Below are 22,110 nucleotides of genomic sequence, written 5' to 3' on the forward strand. Positions count from 1 at the left end.
CCCTGATCAGTTAGGTTGGTGGGAACTCTCCCGAAATCCAAGTTCTCAGATGCCAGCCAGAGGCCAACCCTGCTAGCAGGCCTTTCTGAGGACACCAGCCTCAGGCCCGCTGCAATTTCTCTTTTCTGCCCAAAGGGTATCCTGAAAATTTTGGTATGTTGTGCTTTCATTTTAATTGTGTCCAAAATACTTTCTAACTTCTCTTTTGAGCTATTCCTTAATCCATGGGTTAAACAGATCCAAAGTACTTGAGGATTTTTCCAGAGATCTTTTTGTATTAATTTTTAACTTAATTCTTTTTTCTCTCTTTTTTCATATGACTCAGATCACAGAAAATTTTCTAATTCTGTTGTGGTCAGAGAGCAGATTTTATATGACTTGAATCCTTTTAAATGTACTGAGTCTTGTTTTGTTCTGTGAAAGGGCTATATATGCAAAGTGGCCCCCAAATGCTGAAGGAGCCAAGAAACAAAAGAAGGAGGCAGACAGATTTAGTTTTTCAAGAAAGGATGTTTTATTCGGGGAATTTACAAACAGAGGCATGGTCTTGGGCAGCCACAAGACAAGCGTATATATGCTCCAGCAAGACAATAAAAGGCAACCCTCTAGAACAGGCAAGAATGCTATATACATCATAGCCTATAATTTGTGTGACAGCTTCGAGGTTGATATGTTCTTACACTAGGGACAGTAAATAAAGTACAGTACTGGGGCTACTCAGAAGTCAACATGGTGGATTAGCATCCAAGATGAAGTCACTTTTGTCTCCACGTGTTTATGACCCAGAATATGGTTTTCCTCAGTAAATGTTCCTTATATACTTGAGAATAATGTGTATGCTGCTGTTGTTGGCTGAACATCATATAAGTGCCAATGAAGTTGGTTGATTATGTTGTTCAAGTCTGCTATATCCTTACTTTCTTTTTTTTGCGGGGGGGACGGAGTCTCACTCTGTCACCCAGGCTGGAGGGCAGTGGCGTGATCTCGGCCCACTGCAAGCTCCACCTCCCACGTTCACACCATTCTCCTGCCTCAGCCTCCCAAGCAGCTGGGACTACAGGCGCCTGCCACCACACCTGGCTAATTTTTTTTTATTTTATTTTTAGTAAAGACGGGGTTTCACCATTTTAGCCAGGATGGTCTCGATCTCCTGACCTCATGATCCACCCACCTCAGCCTCCCAAAGTGCTGGGATTACAGGCGTGAGCCACCACACCCGGCCTATATCCTTACTTTCTATGTACTTCTATAGACTACTGAAATTTCTAGAAGGAAAGTAGATGTTCACCATATTTACCATGGTTTTGTCATTTATGGATTTGTCTACTTTTCTTGCAGTTATATCAGCTTTTGCTACATATATTTTGAAACTCTGTTACTAAGTGCATAAAATAACAAAGCTAGAAGCCTTATACTACCCAGTTCCAAGACTTATTTTTAAGCTACAGTAACCAAAGCAGTGTGGTACTAGCATTAAAAATATTAATAGATACATAGAAAAAAAAGAGTCCAGAAATATACCCACATATATATAGTCAACTGATTTTCCACCAAGGTGTCAAAGCAATTCATTGAGGAAAAAATAATATTTTCTAAATGATGCTGGAACAACTAGATAGCCACATATAGAAAAAAAAAATGAGCTAATTCCCACCACACATCACAAACAAAAATTAATTTGAAATGGATTACAGACCTAAATGTAAGGACTAAAACTATACAACTCAGAGATGAGAATACAAGAGAAAAATGTTAGCAATTTGGGTTAGGTGAACATTTTTTAAATAGGACACAAAAAGTTCAATCTATAAAATTTTAAAAATTGATAAACTGGACTTCATCAAAATTTAAAATGTTGGCTCTTCAAAAGGCATTGCTAGAAAAATAAAGAGGCAAGCCACAAACTGGGAGAGAATACTTACAAAATGTATATATAATAAAGCACTTGTATCTGGAATACTTATAACTTAATATTAAAAAGGAGACAACTCAATTTCTACAAAATAAAAGATTTGACCAGGCACTTCACTAAATAAACATACAAACGGCAAAATAAGCATATGTAAAAATGCCCCAAATCACTGGTCTTTACAGAAATGCAAAGTAAAAGCATAAAAAGACCATTACACACCAACTAGAATGACTAAAATTAAAGACTGATGACATCAAATGTTGACAAGGATGTAGGGTAATTGAATTCTCAAACATTGCTGATGAGAATGCAAACTGGTAGAGCCACTTAGGAATATAGTTCGGCCATATCTTATAAAGTTAAACATAGACTTACCACATGACCCAGGAAGTCAACTCTGAGGTATTTACCCAAGAGATATGAAAACCTATGTCCATATAAAAGTGTGTTCTCAAATGTTCATAGCAGTTTTTAAAAAACTATTAAACTGGAAGCAATCCAGACTAGAAAATGGATAAATAAGTCGTAATATATCTTACAATAGAATACTATTCAGCAATAAAAAGGAACAAACTAATGATATATGCAAGAACATGTATGAATCTGAAAAGCATTGTCCAGTGTGAAAAAAGCCAGACACAACTGTCTACTAAGTATATTCTTCCATTTATATGATATTCTAGAAGAGGCAAAAGTATAGCAATAGAAGGCAGACCAGTCTTTGCTATAGAAGGAGGGGACTGATTGAAAAGGGCAGGAGAAAACTTTTTGGGGTGACGGAAATGTTCTCCATCTTGGCTGTGGTGATGATTACATAACTATATTTGTCAAAACTCATCAAATTGTACAGTTAAAATTGGTCAATATTATATGCAAATTACACCTCAGAAAAGCTGATATAAAAATATTCTTAAACATTTCAACTGTGTTAATTTAGAACTTTGATATAAGTTGTTTTAAATTTTGTAGCTTCTAATATAGATACAAAAAGTATAAAAATCCTAAGTGTACAACTCAGTGGTTTATCACAAAGCAAACACCCATTTTAAATACCACCCAGGGAAAAAAAGAGAACATTGTGAACATCCAAGAAGACCACTCACTGCCTCTAACCAAAAGCATTACTTAGCCTTGTAGAAATATGCTTTGATATTACTGGTTTTTGAATTTTTACCTAAAGGAAATTGTGTAGTAGAGTTAACCTTATCCAAGAGATGTTGGGCCTTTGCCCTGGGTTCCTGAGAGTTGATCTCTAGCCCTTGGAATATGCTGCCTGATAAGCAGATCTGTTTACCTGGGGACTCTGGGCCAAGCAGTATCAGCTTGACTTCCAGAGGGACTGAAGACTAAAAGTCAGCCACATGTGTGGTCAACCATGTCTGTGTGACTGAGTCTCAATAAAAACTCTGAACATCGAGGCTTGGGTGAGCTTCCCTGGTTGGCAATACTACACCTGTATTGTCATGCAACGTTGCTGGGAGAAGTCAGTTTTGTCCGCAACGCCACTGGGAGAGGAAAACTGAAAGCTCCATGCATGGAACCCTCCTGGACTGTGCTCCTGCACCTTTTCCCTTAGCTGATTTTAATTTGTATCCTTTCGTTGTAATAAACTATAACCCTGAGTATAACAGTTTCACAGAGTTCTGCAAGCCCTTCTAGCAAATTATCAAACCTGAGGGTTGTCTTAGGAACCCCAAAGTTGCAGTTGGCATCAGAAGTGTGGATGTTCTTTTGGGGACCCTGAACTTTGTAGTTGGTGTTAGAAGGGTGGTCTTGAGGACTCCTAAACTCTGCAGAAATCATATGGTATTAGTTTTTATATGGCTTTTTACTCAGCATTGTTTCTGAAATTCATTTATATTACAGCTTGTAAATATACTCACTTTAATTGCTTGGGTAGTAATGTACTGTATGAACTGACTATAATTTACTCACTCTACTGTTGATGGACATTTGGACTTTTTCCAGATTTGTACTATTGCTACTGACAACCCTATATAGAGAAAAACAGAGAAATCCATCATCATAATGGCAGATTTTAAAATATCTGTCTCAACTTAAAAGAATGGGCAGACCAAAAAAAGTCAGTATGAATATAGATTTTTATTATACAATTAACAAATTTGATTTGGCATCACTCAATACCTAAAATTCCTCTGGGAGTAATAATAATGAACATTTCTCAAATGCATACTATATTCTTACACTATTCTATGAGGTATACAAGTATACTTTCAGTGAATTTGCATAACAACTCTTCCAATCTTACAGCTAAGAAAACTGAAGCACAGAAAAGTTAAGAAATCTGCCCCAAATCCCACAGCTAATAAATGGCAGATCTGGAATTCAGCTCTCAGGAAGTCTGATTCTAGAGCCAAGTTCTGAATTCCTATGCTATTTTTCAACATCTTCCGTTTTCTCTCCCTTCTTGAGTCAATTTTGGTATTTTTCATCTTCATAGAAAATCATGTATTTCATTTGGATCTTAAAATTTATTGGCATGACTTGACTTCAAACTTTGGTGTAAAGTACCAGAATTTATATCAGAAATAAAACTACTTTTAGCCCTATATTCCTTTTCCTCTATCATGAGCCTTATAAATTCATCCCAGAGGGACTAGTACATCAGGATGTTGGACTGAAATTCCATGACAAAAATAATCATCCTCTCAACTAAGACCCATTATTGCTCACTATAGGTTTCTGAAAACTTGATGCTTCAAGTTTAAGTATCACTAGCATTAATAACAATATATATTAATTATATAGGCAGCTATAATCCACAGAAAGCAATTTTTCTTTAAAACAGTCTTAAGCATTACTACTACAAAAGTAATGCATACTGGGAGTAAAGTGTTCAAAAAATTTTTTCTTTGAAAAAAAGCCTTTTCCTTCTATGTGATAATTTGACCTATGGTTGAATTTCTACCTTTGTTCCTTGTGGAAACCTGACCTAAGTGGTAAGTTAACTGGGTTACTATTATGCAATATTGTACAGATTTTAAAAATAACCCCTGATTGAACCTGGATTGGGACAAACTACGAATCAACTAGAAATAACCAATAATGACACCACAGCTTTGGCTCTAAGGGCATAGTCAGGTCTGAGTGACCACATTCTAACTTTTGTCATTTAAACAAAGGAGTTAAAGGAGCACATGTGGGTTGTTTTTAGCACCCTGATAAATGAATTTGGAATACCAATTAACTCTTGATAATAAATTAGCCAGGATTAGTAGTTATTTCAGCCATTTAAAAGTAATCTTTTGCTCCAAGGTGACTCCTCTCTCATTTTATGTTTTTCATGGCATTTATCGCTATCTGGCACATAGTATCCATTTATTTATTTGCCTGCTGTCTGTCTCCCCTTCTAGAATGTAAGCACCATAAGGGCAAGAGCTTTGCTCTTTCTTATTCACTGCTTCATTATCAGTACTTAAAATAGTAACTGGTACATGGTCGGGTTCAAAAAATAGTTTTTGAATGAAACTCCTACTAAGTTCTGGGTATTATCTGATTGACTAAATGTTATTGGACACCCGCTATACGTCCAGCCCTGGGCTAGTCAGGCATAGAAACAGAATGGTTATTGTCTATGATTTTACAGAGCTAAAAATCATAGGTAAAACTTCAGACAATTTTCTATTGACCAGGACTATTTTCTGTATTAACATATAATTACTTCCCTAAAATCCTACATGATTTAGTACATTTAGTAGCACTTTACTAAAAAACTATTATCTTCAAAATCCTGGGCTCTTACCCAAGAATTACAAACACTGCACAAACTGCTTCAATCACTTTTAGAAACCACCTCTCCTAGGGAAGTAGGAGGAGCCAACACCACATCCGTGATGCCAGCCAACAGTAGACATTTGAATATCTCCTAATGAATCCCTACTTCCAAATTTTTCTCAGCTTTCCTTTGGTACTTTCCCACAAGTTTTCTCTTTAATTAAAAGGGTAATTAATTTATTCTCTCTCTTTTTTTTTAAGTGAGCATTTCTTCTTTACATACGATGTGTTCAGGTAAATAATCAGGCCTTCTGAAGAATCACACACCAGTTTCCCTGATCGTAGTAGCTTTGCAGAATTCTGACGTCACTCACAGTCCTGCAGGCAGCTTCCAATTCTCCCTCACGGAACACATGGTAGTAACGATGAAACACAGGACTTGGGTCCTGGGATCCTATGGGACCAAATGGCTCAACAGGTTTGCCTTTATCAGGATTTCCCTTAAGGTGCCAGGGAACCAGTACATCTTGAGAATAAAAAGAAGTCCTGTTAACATGAATAGGCAGCTTGGAATTAGAAACTTGCCTTGAATTACATCCTCCTTCCTGAGAGTCATTAATGCGGGGGACAGAAGATGCTGAGCCTCGACTGCCCATGTCAGGCATTTGCTCCACAAGTGACCTCTGCACTGAGGTATCACTGTTCATCTCCTCTTTCTTTCTTTGGCTATTTCTGTTTCCTCTAAGATACTTGGACTTCTGCTTATTATATTCTTGTTCCATTGCCCAGACACAAATGAGAGCCTTCCCACCTGGTCTCAGGAGTCGAACAATTTCTTGGAGAGCTGCCACTCTACGCTCCTAATGAAAAAAACCAAAACACATGATCAGCCTGGAAGAGATAGGGAATCAGAAAAGAAAACTGACCATAGGACTGTTTTCAATTAGGATGGACAATAAGAAAATCTAACAAAATGTCTTATGTAAAACAAAAAAGAAAAAAAGAAGAAAGGGCATTCTGTTCTGTGATTAAGAAAAAAAGTGTTCAGGAAGGAGGAAGTAGAGAAAAGCAAAATTTATTTCTGTTAATCTTCCCTGTGACTTTTCCTTAACTGTCTGGCTAGGATACATGAAACAACTGATGGCTTCTTATAGGGCTATAAGTGGTAATAGAAGCACTTTGACGTTAATCATTTATATAATGCTTTTACAAAGGAACTGTGTCAACCATACTATGGAGACTTCTACTTATAGCCTTGATGAAGTTGTTGGTACTAATTCTCCCACTAAAAACAACCAGAAAGGCTGGGTGAAATACATAAAACAGCTGCTTAAGGCACTGGAGAGTAACACTGCAGGCAGGCCTTGAAGGGCTATAATCCCTGAGAGAAGGGAAGTAAGCCAAGGTGAGCTCTAGATTCACTCCAGCTTTTCCCTGAGATTATCTGCGAATTCATCATGTGGGACAACAGAATATGAGCAGAATGCAGAAGTCTTAGTGGCCTGAACAGATAGGGCTCAGAGTATAGGGAGGTCAAAGCAGCTGAGGGACAGAGTCATGGATAAAGGAGAAGCTGCAGGAAAATTATTCTGAAAATCTATATGCAAACACCCTTTGAAGCATTTGCCAGTTTCTAAGCTGCATGTACACAGGGTGAAATTCCAAGAAACTTAGCAGAGTAGCAGCTGGGAAGTGAAAATGCTAAACAAAAATTTTAGCAGCCAATGTTAGAGAGACAGACATTGGAATTTAAGATCTGCCAAGGTGTAATAGCCTTGGAGTACATTCCAGGCTTTCACTTGAGACCCAGAAGGGCTACATTACAGAAGTAGGAACAAAAATAAAATAGATATAAGTCATCCCTAATAAAGCATAAAACTAGTTCTCTGCAGAATGAAAGTGATCTGCATCTGCTTGTCCTTAGAAAAATTTAACTTCCTTCAGAGAAAAAGTACTCAATCTTTTAACATAAAATGCCCAGCATACAATGAAAAATTATAAAGTATGCTAAAAATGATGACCAAGGACCAAAAAACAGAGAAAAAAAAAAGACCATAGAAATAAATCCCCAAAGCCTTTTTAATAACTATGGTTAGTACATTCAAAAAACCAGAGGAAAAGATCAAGAATTTCAGTAATGATAAAATATATTAAGAAGTTAGAAATTCTAGAAAACAAGATGAATTTAAATTTTTAGCAAATTAGATATATTTACAAAGATAAGTATTAAACTATAGTTCAGGTCACTATAAATTACCCAGTTTGAAGCACAGAGATGAAAAAGAGGGGAAAATACAGAAAACAGTGTCAATCAAGAATTTAATACCTACTAAAAATATAATTTGTAAGATCAAGGCAACATAAAGAGATTTCAGATACAAGCTGAGAGAATGTGTCACTAAAGAAAATAGCACAGAGAACTCTTCGAGCAAAAGAAACCTACTTCCTCCGAAACTCTGAAGATGCAGGAAAAAAGGAAGAATACCAGAAAGGGTAAATAATGTGAAGAAATATAAATGAAGGCTGAGAGCTTAAAACAATAAAATAATAACATATAATAATAATGCAATAAAAGGCAGAAGGGGTTAAATGTTATTAATGAAGTCTTACATTGTCAGGAAGGGGTAATCATGCCAATTTAAGGTAGACTATAATGTCAGAGATATATGTTGTCATGTCTAGGGTAACCATTTAAAAAGCAATAAAAGAATATCTAATCAGCAAGCTAACAAAAGAGGAAAAAATGTAATAATAAACTACATTATGGAAATAAGGCTGGCAATGAAAGAGAACTAAGATACATACAATATTTGATAAACAGAAATTAATATTTCCAGTTCCACAGCTCTCTTAGCCTTAGATAATGCCTTCCTTAATTGTCAAAGTAACATACATTGTATTGTACACCCAAGTAGCCCATTCAAAATGGCCAAAAAGCCCAGGAAATAATCTCAAGTTATATGTTAAAATAGGAGGAAGCATCTTCAGCATGACTGATATATAGAGAAGTGAATTAATAGAAGGAAACTGTGAGGATTTTTCCAAGTTGGGTTTAAGGAGCTGGGAAATATCGGGAAATTAAGCTAAAAAATAAGACGAGACCATTTTATTAAAATGGTGGAAAAAAGATTATTAAAATAATAATAACTAATATTTTCTGAGCTTTTATTATGTATAATACACTATAACAAGTACTTTATGTATTGTCTCATTTATCCTGACAGGCCTGTGAGATAGGCTATTGTCATCATTATTTTACAGTTGAGCAACCTAAGTATTCAGAAATCACTAAAAATGTTTGTTCAAGGTCACAAAAGTAAAAAGAATGTCAAATAATAGAAGCAGTGGTGTCAGGGAAGAAGAGACTGGCACCGGAATGTAAACTGGATTAAAATAGAGAGATCCTGGGATCAGTTGAAAAGAACACTGTAGTACTGAAGGGATGTGGCACAGGTCAGTAGACTCTTTTAATTCCCTTACCTCAATGTGTCCAGATACTTGGATGAGATTTTCCACATAAAATCTTATCTTCTACCCTGTATCATCTTTCACAGTGCCATAAAAATGATCTCTATCAGGCATTTATCTCATCAAGGTATTCCCATGTGTTAGACCTTTCAATGACTCTCTAAGTCCAAATCATAACTATGGCATTCAACCAACAACACATAAATCCAACAAATTATAAATAAATAAATAAATAATGCTGCCTCCTCCACTAAACTATGAGCTCTATGAAGCAGGGACTGAGTCTTCTCCATCTTGTGCCCAGCTATTTGCTTAATAGTAGGGTGTAACTGATTTTCAATGCCTTTTTTTTTTTTTTTTTTCAGATGGAGTCTCTCTCTGTCACCAAGGCTGGAGTACAGTGGCACGATCTCAGCTCACTGCAACTTCCACCTCCTGGGTTCATGCAATTCTCACGTCTCAGTCTCCTGAGTAGCTGGGATTACAGGCGTGTGCCACCACACCCAGATAATTTTGTATTTTTAGTAAAATGGAGTTTTGCTTTGTTGGCCAGGCTGGTCTCAGACTTTTGACCTCAAGTGATCCACTCGCTTTGGCCTTCCAAAGCACTGGGATGACAGGCATGAGCCGCCACAGCCGGCCTCAATGACTTATTTTTATGGTGGTAAAATATATGTAACAAAATTTGCTATTTTAACCATTTTTAAGTGTACAACTGAGTGACATTAAGTACATTCATACTTAATGGTTGTGCAACCATCACTATTATCCATCTCCAGAATTTTTTTCATCATCCCAAACTGAAACTCTGTATCAATTAAATCATAACAACTCCCATGCCTCCCTCCCACAGCTGCTGGTAACAACTGTTCCACTTTCTGTCTCTATGAATTTAACTATTCTAAGTAGTTCATATAAGTAGAATGATATAGTATTTGTCCTTTTGTGTCTGGCTTATTTCACTTAGCATAATATCCTCAAGGTTCATCCATGTTGTAGCATGTGTCAGAATTTCCTTCCTAAGGCTTAATAATATTCCCTTATAGGTACATACCATATTTTGTTTATCTATTCATCCATTAATGAACATTTGAGTTGTTTCCACCTTTTGGCTGTTGTGAATAATGCTGCTATGAACATAGGTGTATAAATATCTGTTCGAGTCTCTGCTTTCAATTCTTTTGGGTATGTATCTAGAAGCAGAATTGCTGAATCATGTGGTAATTCTATGTTCAATTTTTTGAGGAACCACTGTACTGTTTTCCACAGTGGCTGATCCATTTTACATTCCCACCAGCAATGCACAAGAGTTCCAATTTCTCCACATCCTTGCCAACACTTGTTATTTTCTATATTTCCGATAATAGCCATCCTAATGTATGTGAAGTGGTATCTCATTATGGTTTTGATCTGCATTCCCTAATGATTAGTGATGCTGAGTATCTTTTCATGTGCTCATTGGTCATTTGTATATCTTCTTTGGAAAAATGTCTATTTAAGTCCTTTGTCCATTTTTAAATTGTTTTGTTATTGTTGTATTTTTGTTGTTCTTTATATATTGTGGATATTAATTCCTTATCAGATATACAATTTGCAAATATTTTCTTCTATTTTGTGGACTACCTTTTCACTCTGCAGACTGTTGTCTGATGTACAAGTTTTTAATTTTGATGAAGTCTAATTTATCTATTTTTTGTTTTGTTGCCTGTGCTTTTAGTATCATATCCAAGAAATCATTGCCAAATACAACGTCATGAAGGTTTTCTCATGTTTTCTTCTTAGAATTTTATAGTTTTAGCTCTTCTGTATAAGTCTTTGATCCTTTTTTTTTTTTTTTTTTTTTTTGCATATGGTGTAATGTAAGGATCCAACTTCATTCCTTTCCGTGTGGTCAATGAATTATTTTTTAAATAAATGACAATAGATATGGAGAGAAAGTTGGACATGACAGATTTCTAAGATGATCATATAGAACTTCATACAGGGGAGGGTATCCAACATATATTTGTGATTGCAAAAAATGGATATAGATATATTTGTGTACATTATCTTTTATAACTTGAAAATAAGTTATAGTAATAAGTTATAATACAACAACTGAGTTGTAGCTGAAGCTGAAGTTGTAGCACACACCAATGTGTGCCAAACATTTCTTCCAAATGAAGTGGATTTTTAAATTTACTCGTATAGCTGCTCCTTTCAAGCCTTTCTCTATTTGCAATAATGCCTCTGAAAGCCACTGAAGCCTAGTGGCTTTTGCTGTAAAGAACCTAATATTGTTTGCTGCAGCCCAGCAGAATCTCTTGGTTACTATTAAAAGTAAAAAGACTAATTACACAGTTTTCTGATTTGTTTTGAACTCAGTCAAGTCATAAGGTCTACTGAAACTGCTGGTGAACCATAAGGTGAGCTATAAAGCTATTGCTTAAATCAAGGGAATGACTGCTGACACCCAAGAAAAATAAGTGGTCTTTTGTTCTTTAAAGAAAGAAAGAAAATATTAAATATTAAATTCATTTATTTTAAAACTAAGAACATACTAAGAGTCAACATACTACTACCAGCTAAAAAAGACAGAGTTTTGAAAAAAAAGAATAGGAAAGGAAGAAAAACAGAATGGGAAAGAAGTAACACTCACATGTCAGGGATAAAACTATGAGTTGTGGCACTATTCACAATAGCAAAGACTTGGAACCAACCCAAATGTCCAACAACGATAGACTGGATTAAGAAAATGTGGCACATATACACCATGGAATACTATGCAGCCATAAAAAATGATGAGTTCGTGTCCTTTGTAGGGACATGGATGAAACTGGAAAACATCATTCTCAGTAAACTATCGCAAGGACAAAAAAACCAAACACCGCATGTTCTCACTCATAGGTGGGAATTGAACAATGAGAACTCATGGACACAGGAAAGGGAACATCACACTCCGGGGACTGTTGTGGGGTGGGGGGAGGGGGGAGGGACAGCATTAGGAGATACATCTAATGCTAAATGACGAGTTAATGGGTGCAGGAAATCAACATGGCACATGGATACATATGTAACAAACCTGCACATTGTGCACATGTACCCTAAAACCCTGAAGTATAATAAAAAAAAAAAAAAAAAAAAAAACTATGAGTTGAGAAAGAAAAGCTGAGAAAGAAATAGAGAAGGGACTCAGAGCCTGAGGAGAGAGTATACTCAAGAAGCCCAGAGCTGATGATCTCAAATTCTCTTCCAGCTAAAATTCTGTGACTCTGGGTTTGAAGGAAGGCATTTAGAAGTGAATGAGACTTAGGGTAGGAAAGAGGTGAAAGCATGCAGCAATAGAAGGGTAGAGTCTCATCAGGCCTCTGTTTAAGTAGAAGATACTTAAACAGTTGCCCATCTTCATTCTGCATGCTCTCTTACAAAGAGGGCAAACTGTGACAAGAAAAGAGAATGGAAAAAACTGAAAAGCTAAAACAGGGACCAAAATCAGCAAAATTCATGAACTCTTCCTGCTGCTTTACCTACAAGTTCTTAAGAGAAAGAAAGACCATACTTACTGCTGTTGCAAAATGATGAATAACAGCAATGGAGATGCAGGCATCACAAGACCCACTGCGGACTGGTACTGCCAATGCATCACAGACAAAAGCCTGAAATTGCCTCTCTCTACAAATGTCCACAAGGTTTTGGCTACGATCACAACCAATCTGTAACAGAGAAGGAATTCCATAACATTTTGTTTAAATTTCACATGAAATTAAGAACTATGAACTTATTCCATACCTTAAAGTCATTAGATAGATATCACATTCATTGTGAAATGGTCTGAGACCATGATATTATCAGTTCTTACAGCCAGTATAAAATTGTACAGGGCAGCATTTATTACCTTAACAGATATCAAACAGAACTCCAATCAGTGAAACAAAAAGACTGGAATAAAAATGATAGTGGTGGAAATGGGAGGTCCAAATACACAGCTAATTGATGACCATTCAGAATCTGGATGTTTCTGTAATATCACACATTTAAAACTGGAACATATCCCATAAACATAGACAGTCTTTTGTGGGGAGCTGCAAATAAGATGTTCTAAGATATCTCTCATTACCATATGTACTATATTGTGATATCCCAGGTAGCAGAAGGATAGGCAATTTTTTTCTGCTTCTTTATACTTTTCAACATGGATTACTTTTACAATCAGAAAATAAAATCCCCCCAAAAAAAAATCAAAATAATTTTTTTTTTGAGACGGAGTTTCACTCTTGCTGCCCAGGCTGGAGTGCAATGGCGTGATCTCAGCTCATGGCAACCTCCACATCCCGGGTTCAAGCAATTCTCCTGCCTCAGCCTCCCAAGTAGCTAGGATTACAGGCATGAGCCAACATGCCTGGCTAATTTTTTATTTTTATTAGAGATGGGGTTTCTCCATGTTGGTCAGGCTGGTCTCGAACTCCCATCCTCAGGTGATCTGCCCGCCTCTGCCTCCCAAAGTGCTGGGATTACAGGTGTGAGCCAACGCGCCCAGACAATTTTTTTTTTATTTTTTAAAGCTACTTTTTTTCTGCTAAATGCCAAAACTTATCAAGAATAAAGTGTTGAACTCAAAATTTATAAAATGATATTTAATTAAGTCTTTTCATATACCCAAACAATCCTATAGGACTGATGGCATGGCGGGCAGCTAGCAATACGCTTTTCTCTCCCTCAACAGGTGAGACCTAGCATGCCTTATGCATGCATCTGGTTCTGTGAGAAGTTTTTAGGAGCTGGGATTTCCCATCTTCTTTCTCTCTAGTTTTGTTGTTGTAGTTGTTGTACACAGTTTTGCTGCTTAGTTCTAAGAATATCACATATATATGTAATATACAGAGACACACACACACACACACACACACACATTTTGCAATGTGCCCACATAAATTGGGGAATAAATGGGAGGGATTTAAGACTTTTTTTTTTAAGGGTTTTTTTGTTTGTTTGTTTTGGTTTTGAGACAGGGTCACACTCTATTACCTAAGCTCGAGTGTGCAGTGGTGCAATCCCAGCCCACGGCAGCCTCCACCTCCCAGGCCCAGGTGATCCTCTTGCCTCAGTCTCCCAAGTAGCTGGGGGTATAGGTGCATACCACCACGCCCAGCATTTGTTTTATTTTTTGTAGAGATGGGGTTTCACCATGTTGCCTAGGCTGGCCTCAAACTCCTGGGCTCAAGTCATCTGCCTGTCTCGGCCTCCCAAAGTGCTGGGATTACAGGCATGAACCACTGCACCAGGCCACAAGAAATGTTAAGTCACTGATAATTATCCCTGGATAATTTTTTCCTTAACTCAAACTCAATAATACAGAAAAGAATTATATAAGCAGATTTAGTCAAACAGAAGTGGCCACCTAAACTGTGTATTTACTCATTTAATTTTTTGATATAATGAGCACTGAACCTAGGGTTCCCTCAGCCCTTCTGAGAATAAAGAATATGAATGCTCATATCAAAACATGCTGGGATAACTGGCAGGCCGTGTGTAGAAGATTGAAACTGTACACCTTCCTCACATTATATATAAAAATCAACACAAGACTGATTAAATGTAAAACCTAAGACTACCAAAACTCTGGAAGATAACCTAGGAAATACCATTCTGGACATAGGCTCTGGCAAGGACTTCATGACAAAGACAACAAAAACAACTGTCACAAAAACAAAAATTGACAAATGGGACCTAATTAAACTAAAGAGCTTCCGCACAGCAAAAGAAACTATCAACACAGTGAACAGACAACCTACGGAATGGGAGAAAATATTTGCAAACTATGGATCTGACAAAGGTCTAATATGCAGAATCTATAAGGAACTTAAACAAATTAACATGCAAAAACCAATCGGCCCCATTAAGAAGAGGGCAAAAGACACGAACAGATACTTTTCAAAAGACATGCATGTGGCCAAAAAACATATGAAAAAAGCTCAACATCAGTAATCATTAGAGAAATGTAAATCAAAACCACAATGAGATACCATCTCAGACCAGTCAGCATGGCTATTGTTAAAAAGTCAAAAAAATAACATGCTGGTGAGGTTGCAGAGAAAAGAGAATTCTTATACACTGCTAGTGGGAATGAGTTCACCCACTGTGGAAAGCAGTTTGGCAATTTCTCAAAGAACTTAAAAGAGAATTACCATTTGACCCAGCAATTCCATTATTGGGTATATATCCAAAAGAATATAAATTGTTCTGCCATAAAGACATACGCACTCATATGTTCACTGCAGCACTATTCACAACAGTAATGACATGGAATCAACCTAGGTGCCCATCAACAGTAGACTGGGTAAACAAATGTGTTACACACTGTGGAATACTATACAACCATAAAAAAGAATGAGATCATGTCACTTGCTGCATGCAACATGGATGGAGCTGGAGGCCATTACTCTAAGCAAACTGATGCAGGTGCCGAAAACCAAATACTGCATGTTTTCACGTATAACTAAGAGCTAAATACTGAGTACACATGGACACAAAGAAGGCAACAACAGACACTGGGGCCTACTTAAGGGTCAAAGGGGGGAGGGGTGTGTGGATAAAAAAAACCACCTATCAGGTACTATGCATACTACCTGGGTGATGAAATAATCTGTACACTGAATCCCTGTGACATACAATTTACCTATATCGCAAACCTGCACATGTACCCTTGAACCTAAGATAAAAAATTAAAAAAAAATTTAATCTGGCCTTTTTTTAGACCCGCAAGCATATATAGATTTCAGGCAGGCTTTTAAGATTTACATGAGTATGCAGTGAAGAATGTAATATTGTCTCTGATACTAAGTAGTGACATTCAATTTACCAAAAGAAATAGTATTTTTATTAAAAGTTCCTTAAAGTGCTAGGTTATTAATTCCCTAGAGGAAGAAAAAGATCTTAAAATGAAACATTACATTACAGAGTTTATGTTATAAATGCACAATAAAAGAATGGAAATAAAAAAAATTCTTACTGAGTTAAATCACATTGCCATACTAGTCATACTTAATGAGTTGGCTCAATTTGTAATTGGTATTAAACAGCTTCTATATTTTATCCTAGAGCTGCTTTAATTTTAAAGTGAAATAAAAGATATCAAGCTAGAGGTAAAGTACAGCAATTTATCTTTAATATATTTTAAGATAAAAAGTACTAAGGGCCTATTAATAACAACAGTGACATGATTCCCAATTAATTTTCCCTTTACCTGTGTAAGATACGTGCCTGGATTATTACTTATTATTTATTTTCATCCATATTCTATGCCATCAGCCAACAATCACAATATCAAGATGACAATACAATTCAAATAATCTGAACATTATATTTTGGTGCTTGCCTCCTTTTCTGTTACATTTAAATTCGGTTCATGGAATTGGAAGTTTCAAGTATGCCCAACTCTGACAGATAGCTATACCTTGCTAAAAGTCAACAGAAAGAAATCCAACCTGCCTATTAAAAAAAATCCTCAGGGATGTGGCTCGATAGTTACTCAAAGGAGGAAAGTTATTGCCTGACAGCCACAGATAAGACAGAACATGGAGAACAACAGTCAAACAAAACAAGAGAAGATTTCCCTCTCCTTGCCAGGCTCTTACGGCTATTTGTACACGGCACTCCTTTACACCAACAAGAAAGAGCAAGGCCAATTTTAGCAATAAAGCACCAGATCTGATGTAGATTCCCCACTGACCAACGACCTGACTCACGCCTGGCTCAGTACTTTCATCTTTTACTCTTTTTGCCTGTCTTCCATAGTCATATAGTCACTATTTTTTCTCCTCTTCCTTCTTTCCATATTTAAATTTTTAAAACCAAGAATGGTAAAGCATTTGAAAAATCTCCCTAATAATGCTGCATCATGTCAACAGGACAGAAAATGGCTTGATAAAAACCCACATATATTCAAGGACTTGTGTAAAGCTACATATTTCTGTGTGCTGGGTGAAGATCAATGACATTAAAACATATATTGGACTTAAAATGTATTTTTTTTTTTTTTGGAGACAGGGTCTCACTCTGTCATCCAGGCTGGAGTGCAGTGGCACAAACACAGCTCACTGCAGCCTCGGCCTCCTGGACTCAAGGTCTTGCCATGTTGCCCAGGCTGGTCTCGAACTCCTGGTCTCAGGCAGTCTTCCCACCTCAGCCTCTCAAAGTGCTAGGATTACAGGTATGAGCCATGGTGCCCAGCCTATACTTTTATATAATTTTTAAAATCCTCAACAAACATTAAATATGTAATTGTGGAAGTACAAGTAAACATAAAAAAAATTCAACCGGATAAGCAAAGGTGCAAACTAAAACAAGGTTCCGTTTTTCCATTTTTCTTCCATTAAACTACCAAAAATATTTTAAAACTAAAATATATTCTGGCAATGTCAGTAGGATAGAACTTCCTCTCATATAAAATACAAATTGGCTCAACCATTTAAAAGAGCAATTACGCCAACCATTTTTTAAGGAAGAAAATAATGTTCATAACTTTTGACCCAATAATTACCTTTCTAAAAATTTATCCTAAGAAAATAATATAAACTAGGGAAAACACTAACCAGGCTAATAATAACTGCCTTTTCCTGAGTATACATATAGGTTAAAGCAGATTCTTTGTAGCAATGCACTTAATCCACATAACACACTTTGAGTTAGGTACTATTTTCACCACATTGCAGAAGAGAAAACTTTGTCTCAAAGAAAATCAGTAATTTGCTCAAAGATGAACGTCGTTAAATGGTGAAACAAAAATTTAAAGCCTGGTATTTCTCATTCCAAAAGCCATGTTCTTCCTTCTTGTCCCATTGACTCTCAATATACATGTTCATTACGGTGTTATTTAGAATACTTCCAAACAGAACACAACCAAATTTCCAGTAACTTCTACCTGATAGAATATTAATAAAGTCCAAGTCTTTTCAATAAATGGTGTTAGGGAAACTGAATATTCACATGCAGAAGAATGAAATTAAACGCTTGTCTCACACCATCTGCAAAAATCAACTCAAAATGGATGAAAGGCTTAAATGTAATAGCTGAAATTATGAAACTACTAGAAGGAAACACACAAGAAAAGCTCCATGATCTTGGGCAATAATTTTTTGGATATGACCCCAAAAACAAAGTTAACTAAAGCAAAAATAGGCAAACGGGATTAGATCAAACTAAAAAGCTTCAACTTGAGGAAACAATCATCAGAGAGAAGAGACAACCTACAAAATGGGAGAAAATACTTGTAAACTATACATCTGATAAGGAATTAATATCCAAAATATATCAACAGGCTGGGCACAGTGGCTCACACCTGTAATCCCAATACTTTGGGAGACAAAGGTGAGTGGATCACTTAAGCCCAGGCCTGGATCACTTGAGACCAGCCTGGGCAACATGGCAAAACCCCGTCTCTACAAAAAATACAAAAATTAGCTGGGTGTGGTGGTGTGCACCTGTAGTCCCAGCTATTAGAGGCTGAGGTGGGAGGATCAATTGAGCCCGCAAGGTCAAGGAGGCTGTGAGCTGTAATCATACCACTGCACTCCAGCCTGGGCAATAGAGCAAGACCTTGTCTCAGAAACAAAACAAAAACAAAATAACTCAAATAACTCTGTTGCAAGAAAACAAATAATCTGATTTAAAAATGGGCAAAGGTCCTGAATGTATATTTCTCTAAAAAGACATACAAATGGCCAAGTACATGAAACAATGCTCAATATCACTAACCATCAAGAAAATGCAAATTAAAACGAGATATTACCTCACACTTGTTAGATCTGGCCATTATCAAAGAGACAAAAGATAACAAATGGTGTTGAGGATGTGGGGAAAAGGGAACCCTGACATACTGTTGGTAGGAATGTAAATTAGGAGAGCCACTAGGGAAAACAGTATGGAAGCTTCACAAAAATATTAAAAATAGAACTACCATACTATCCAGCCATCCCACTGCTAGGTATATATCCAAAGAAAATGAAATCAGTAGGTCAAAGAGATATCTGCACTCCCATGTTTATTGCAACATTATATACAATAGCCAAGATATGGAATAAATCTAAATATCCATCAATGGATGAATACAGTAACATGGTATATATACACAATGTAATACTATTTGGCTATAACAAAGAAGAAAATCCTGCCATTTATAACAATATGGATAAACCTAGAGGACACTAGGTTAAGTGAAATAAGCCAGACACAGAAGGCAAGTATTGCATGATCTCACTCATACTTGGAATCCAAAAATGTTGACTTCATAGAACAAGAGTAGAACAGTAGCTACCAGGGACTGAGACAGCTGAGGGGTGAGAAGCTGGGGAGATGTTGATCAAAAGATACAAAATCTCAGTTAGGAGGAATAAATTCCAGAGATCTACTGTACAACATGGTGACTGTAGTTAACAACGATATATTGTATTCTTGAAAAATGCTAAGAGAATGGATGGTAAATGTTCTCCCCACAAAATGGTAACTTTGTGAGGTAATGCATATGTTAATTTGCTACATTTTGTCAATCCACAATGTATATATACTTCAAAACATCATATCATATACAATAAATACATATAATTTCATCTGTCCTTTAAAAACATTTTTAATAACTTTAATTTTAAAATAAGATAGAGAAAAAGTACTGTATTATAAAATTCAGAAACATTTTAAGATTATATGTCAGAATGGAAATAAGTGAGATAAACAAGTTATCAAATTATTGCACATTCATTATTACATAAAACATTAATAGGAAAAACATTAGAAGGATATTCATCACAATAAGGTGATAGGATTATGCAAATACCTCTCTTTTCATCAATTTTCTGAATGATGGTTATGTATGTATGTATTTTTAGGCTCAAAGTCTCACTCTGTCATCCAGGCTGAAATGCAGTGTGCAATTATGGTTCACCGCAGCCCTGAACTCCTGCCTCAGTCTCCCAGATAGCTGAGACTATAGGTGTTGGGAACAGGCCCCCCAAAATCTGGCCATAAACTGGCCCCAAAACTGGCCATAAACAAAATCTCTGCAGCACTGTGACATGTTCATGATGGCCATAATGCCCATGCTGGAAGGTTGTGGGTTTACCGGAATGAGGGCAAGGAACACCTGGCCCACCCAGGGCGGAAAACTGCTTAAAGGCGTTCTTAAACCACAAACAATAGCGTGAGCGATCTGTGCCTTAAGGGCATGTTCCTGCTGCAGATAACTAGCTAGACCCACCCCTTTATTTCGGCCCTTCGTTTCCCATAAGGGATACTTTTAGTTAATCCCGTTTCCCATAAGGGATACCTTTAGTTAATCCCATTTCCCATAAGGGACACTTTTAGCTATTCGAATACCTATAGAAACAATGCTAATGACTGGCTTGCTGTTAATAAATACGTGGGTAAATCTCTGTTTGGGGCTCTCAGCTCTGAAGGCTGTGAGACCCCTGATTTCCCACTTCACACCTCTATATTTCTGTGAGTGTGTCTTTAATTCCTCTTGCGCCGCTGGGTTAGGGTCTCCCTGACCGAGCTGGTCTCGGCAACAGGCATGCACCACCATGCCTAGCTACTTTTTTTGTTTTTTAGGAGATGTGATCTTGATATGTTGCCCAGCCTGGTCTTGAACTCCTGGCCTCAAGTGATCCTCCCTCATCACTGGGATTATAGGCATAAGCCACTGTACCCTGCTGGTTATATTTTTTGTTTTGTTTTGTTTTTTTGAGACGGAGTCTCGCTCTTATTGCCCAGGCTAGAGTGCAATGGTGGGATCTTGGCTCACTGCTACCTCCACCTCCCAGGCTCAAGTGATTCTCCTGCCTTAGCCTCCCAAGTAGCTAGGATTACAGGCATGCATCACCATGCCCAGCTAATTTTGTATTTTTAGTAGAGGCGGGGTTTCTCCATGTTGGTCAGGCTGGTCTGGAACTCCCAACCTCAGGTGATCTGTCCACCTCGGCCTCCCTAAATGCTGGGATTATAGGCATAAGCCACTGTGCCCTGCCTATTATTTTTATTTTTTAAAATATACAACATTTAAAAAACTATTAAGAAAATATGCAATTATAGGAAAATTAGACTGGTAATATACAGTTTAAAGTGCAGAGAAATAAACAGAGGCAGTAAAGTACAGTGAAAAGAGCATACTACAGGTTGAATATCCCTTATTTCAAATGCTTGGGACCAGAAGTGTTTTAGATGTCAGAATTTTTTGGATTTTGGAATATCTGCAGAATACATACTGGTTGAGAGTCCCTAATCCAAAAATCCAAAATCTGAAATCCTCCAGTGAACATTTCCTTTGAGTGTCATGTTGCTACTCAAAAAGTTTCAGATTTTGTAGCATTTGAGATTTCAAATTTTCATATTAGGGATGCTCAACCCATAAACTCTGAATTTGAATTCTGGTTTCAGCAATAACTAGCTGAATAACCTAGGAGAGCTACTTACAATCTCAAAGCCTCTGTTTCCTCACCTAAAAAATAAAGAGAAAAATACCTATTTATCAGGGTTAGTATGAGCATCCAATGAAATGATCTATACTAAATATTTAATTAACCATTGAAGTGCTATGCAAATGTTAGTTATTATAATATAAAGAATAAGGAGTACCCTGGATTCTACATAAAAAGAGAAATCTAGATCCTAAAGGTAATTTTATCCTGCGGTAAGTCCCACCCATTTTAAGGTTGTCACATTCCTTCAAGGCTGCCAAACACAGCACTGTATATATTTTGATTTTCATGTAAGAAGCTGAAGGTAAATTCACAGGTTTGCTCCTCACCATTCAACAAACCACTAATTAGTAAGCTTCTACCACGTGCCAAGTACTGTTTGCCTGGAAATCAGGCAATGAAGTAAGCTCCGGGGAACAACAGACAGGAAAGAATTACGTACAGACTGCTGCTGATAAACTGAGTGAGTGTACTTATGATTTTCTAATCCTTCCAAATATATTCCCTCTGGAATCAGCTGCAGATTGTGTTCGTTTCCTGTTTATCAAG

The 22,110-nt window shown here is 36.8% G+C and overlaps 1 protein-coding gene across 2 annotated transcripts in view; it reads right to left on the reverse strand.

The window, feature by feature from the left end:
- Positions 1 to 3,996: 3,996 nt before the first annotated feature.
- Positions 3,997 to 22,110, reverse strand: part of ALKBH8 (alkB homolog 8, tRNA methyltransferase) — a 64,764-nt gene continuing 46,650 nt past the window's right edge. For both annotated transcript variants that reach the window (XM_032167293.2, XM_032167294.2), the window contains exons 11-12: positions 12,658 to 12,807; positions 3,997 to 6,507 (exon numbers count right to left, since the gene is read on the reverse strand). In XM_032167293.2, coding sequence (XP_032023184.1) covers positions 5,950 to 6,507; positions 12,658 to 12,807 — 708 coding nt within the window. In that variant the 3' untranslated portion in view covers positions 3,997 to 5,949. The remainder of the gene's footprint in view (positions 6,508 to 12,657; positions 12,808 to 22,110) is intronic.

The sequence above is a fragment of the Hylobates moloch genome, unplaced genomic scaffold (assembly GCF_009828535.3).
Source record: "Hylobates moloch isolate HMO894 unplaced genomic scaffold, HMol_V3 SCAFFOLD_11, whole genome shotgun sequence".
Classification (NCBI taxonomy): domain Eukaryota; kingdom Metazoa; phylum Chordata; class Mammalia; order Primates; family Hylobatidae; genus Hylobates; species Hylobates moloch.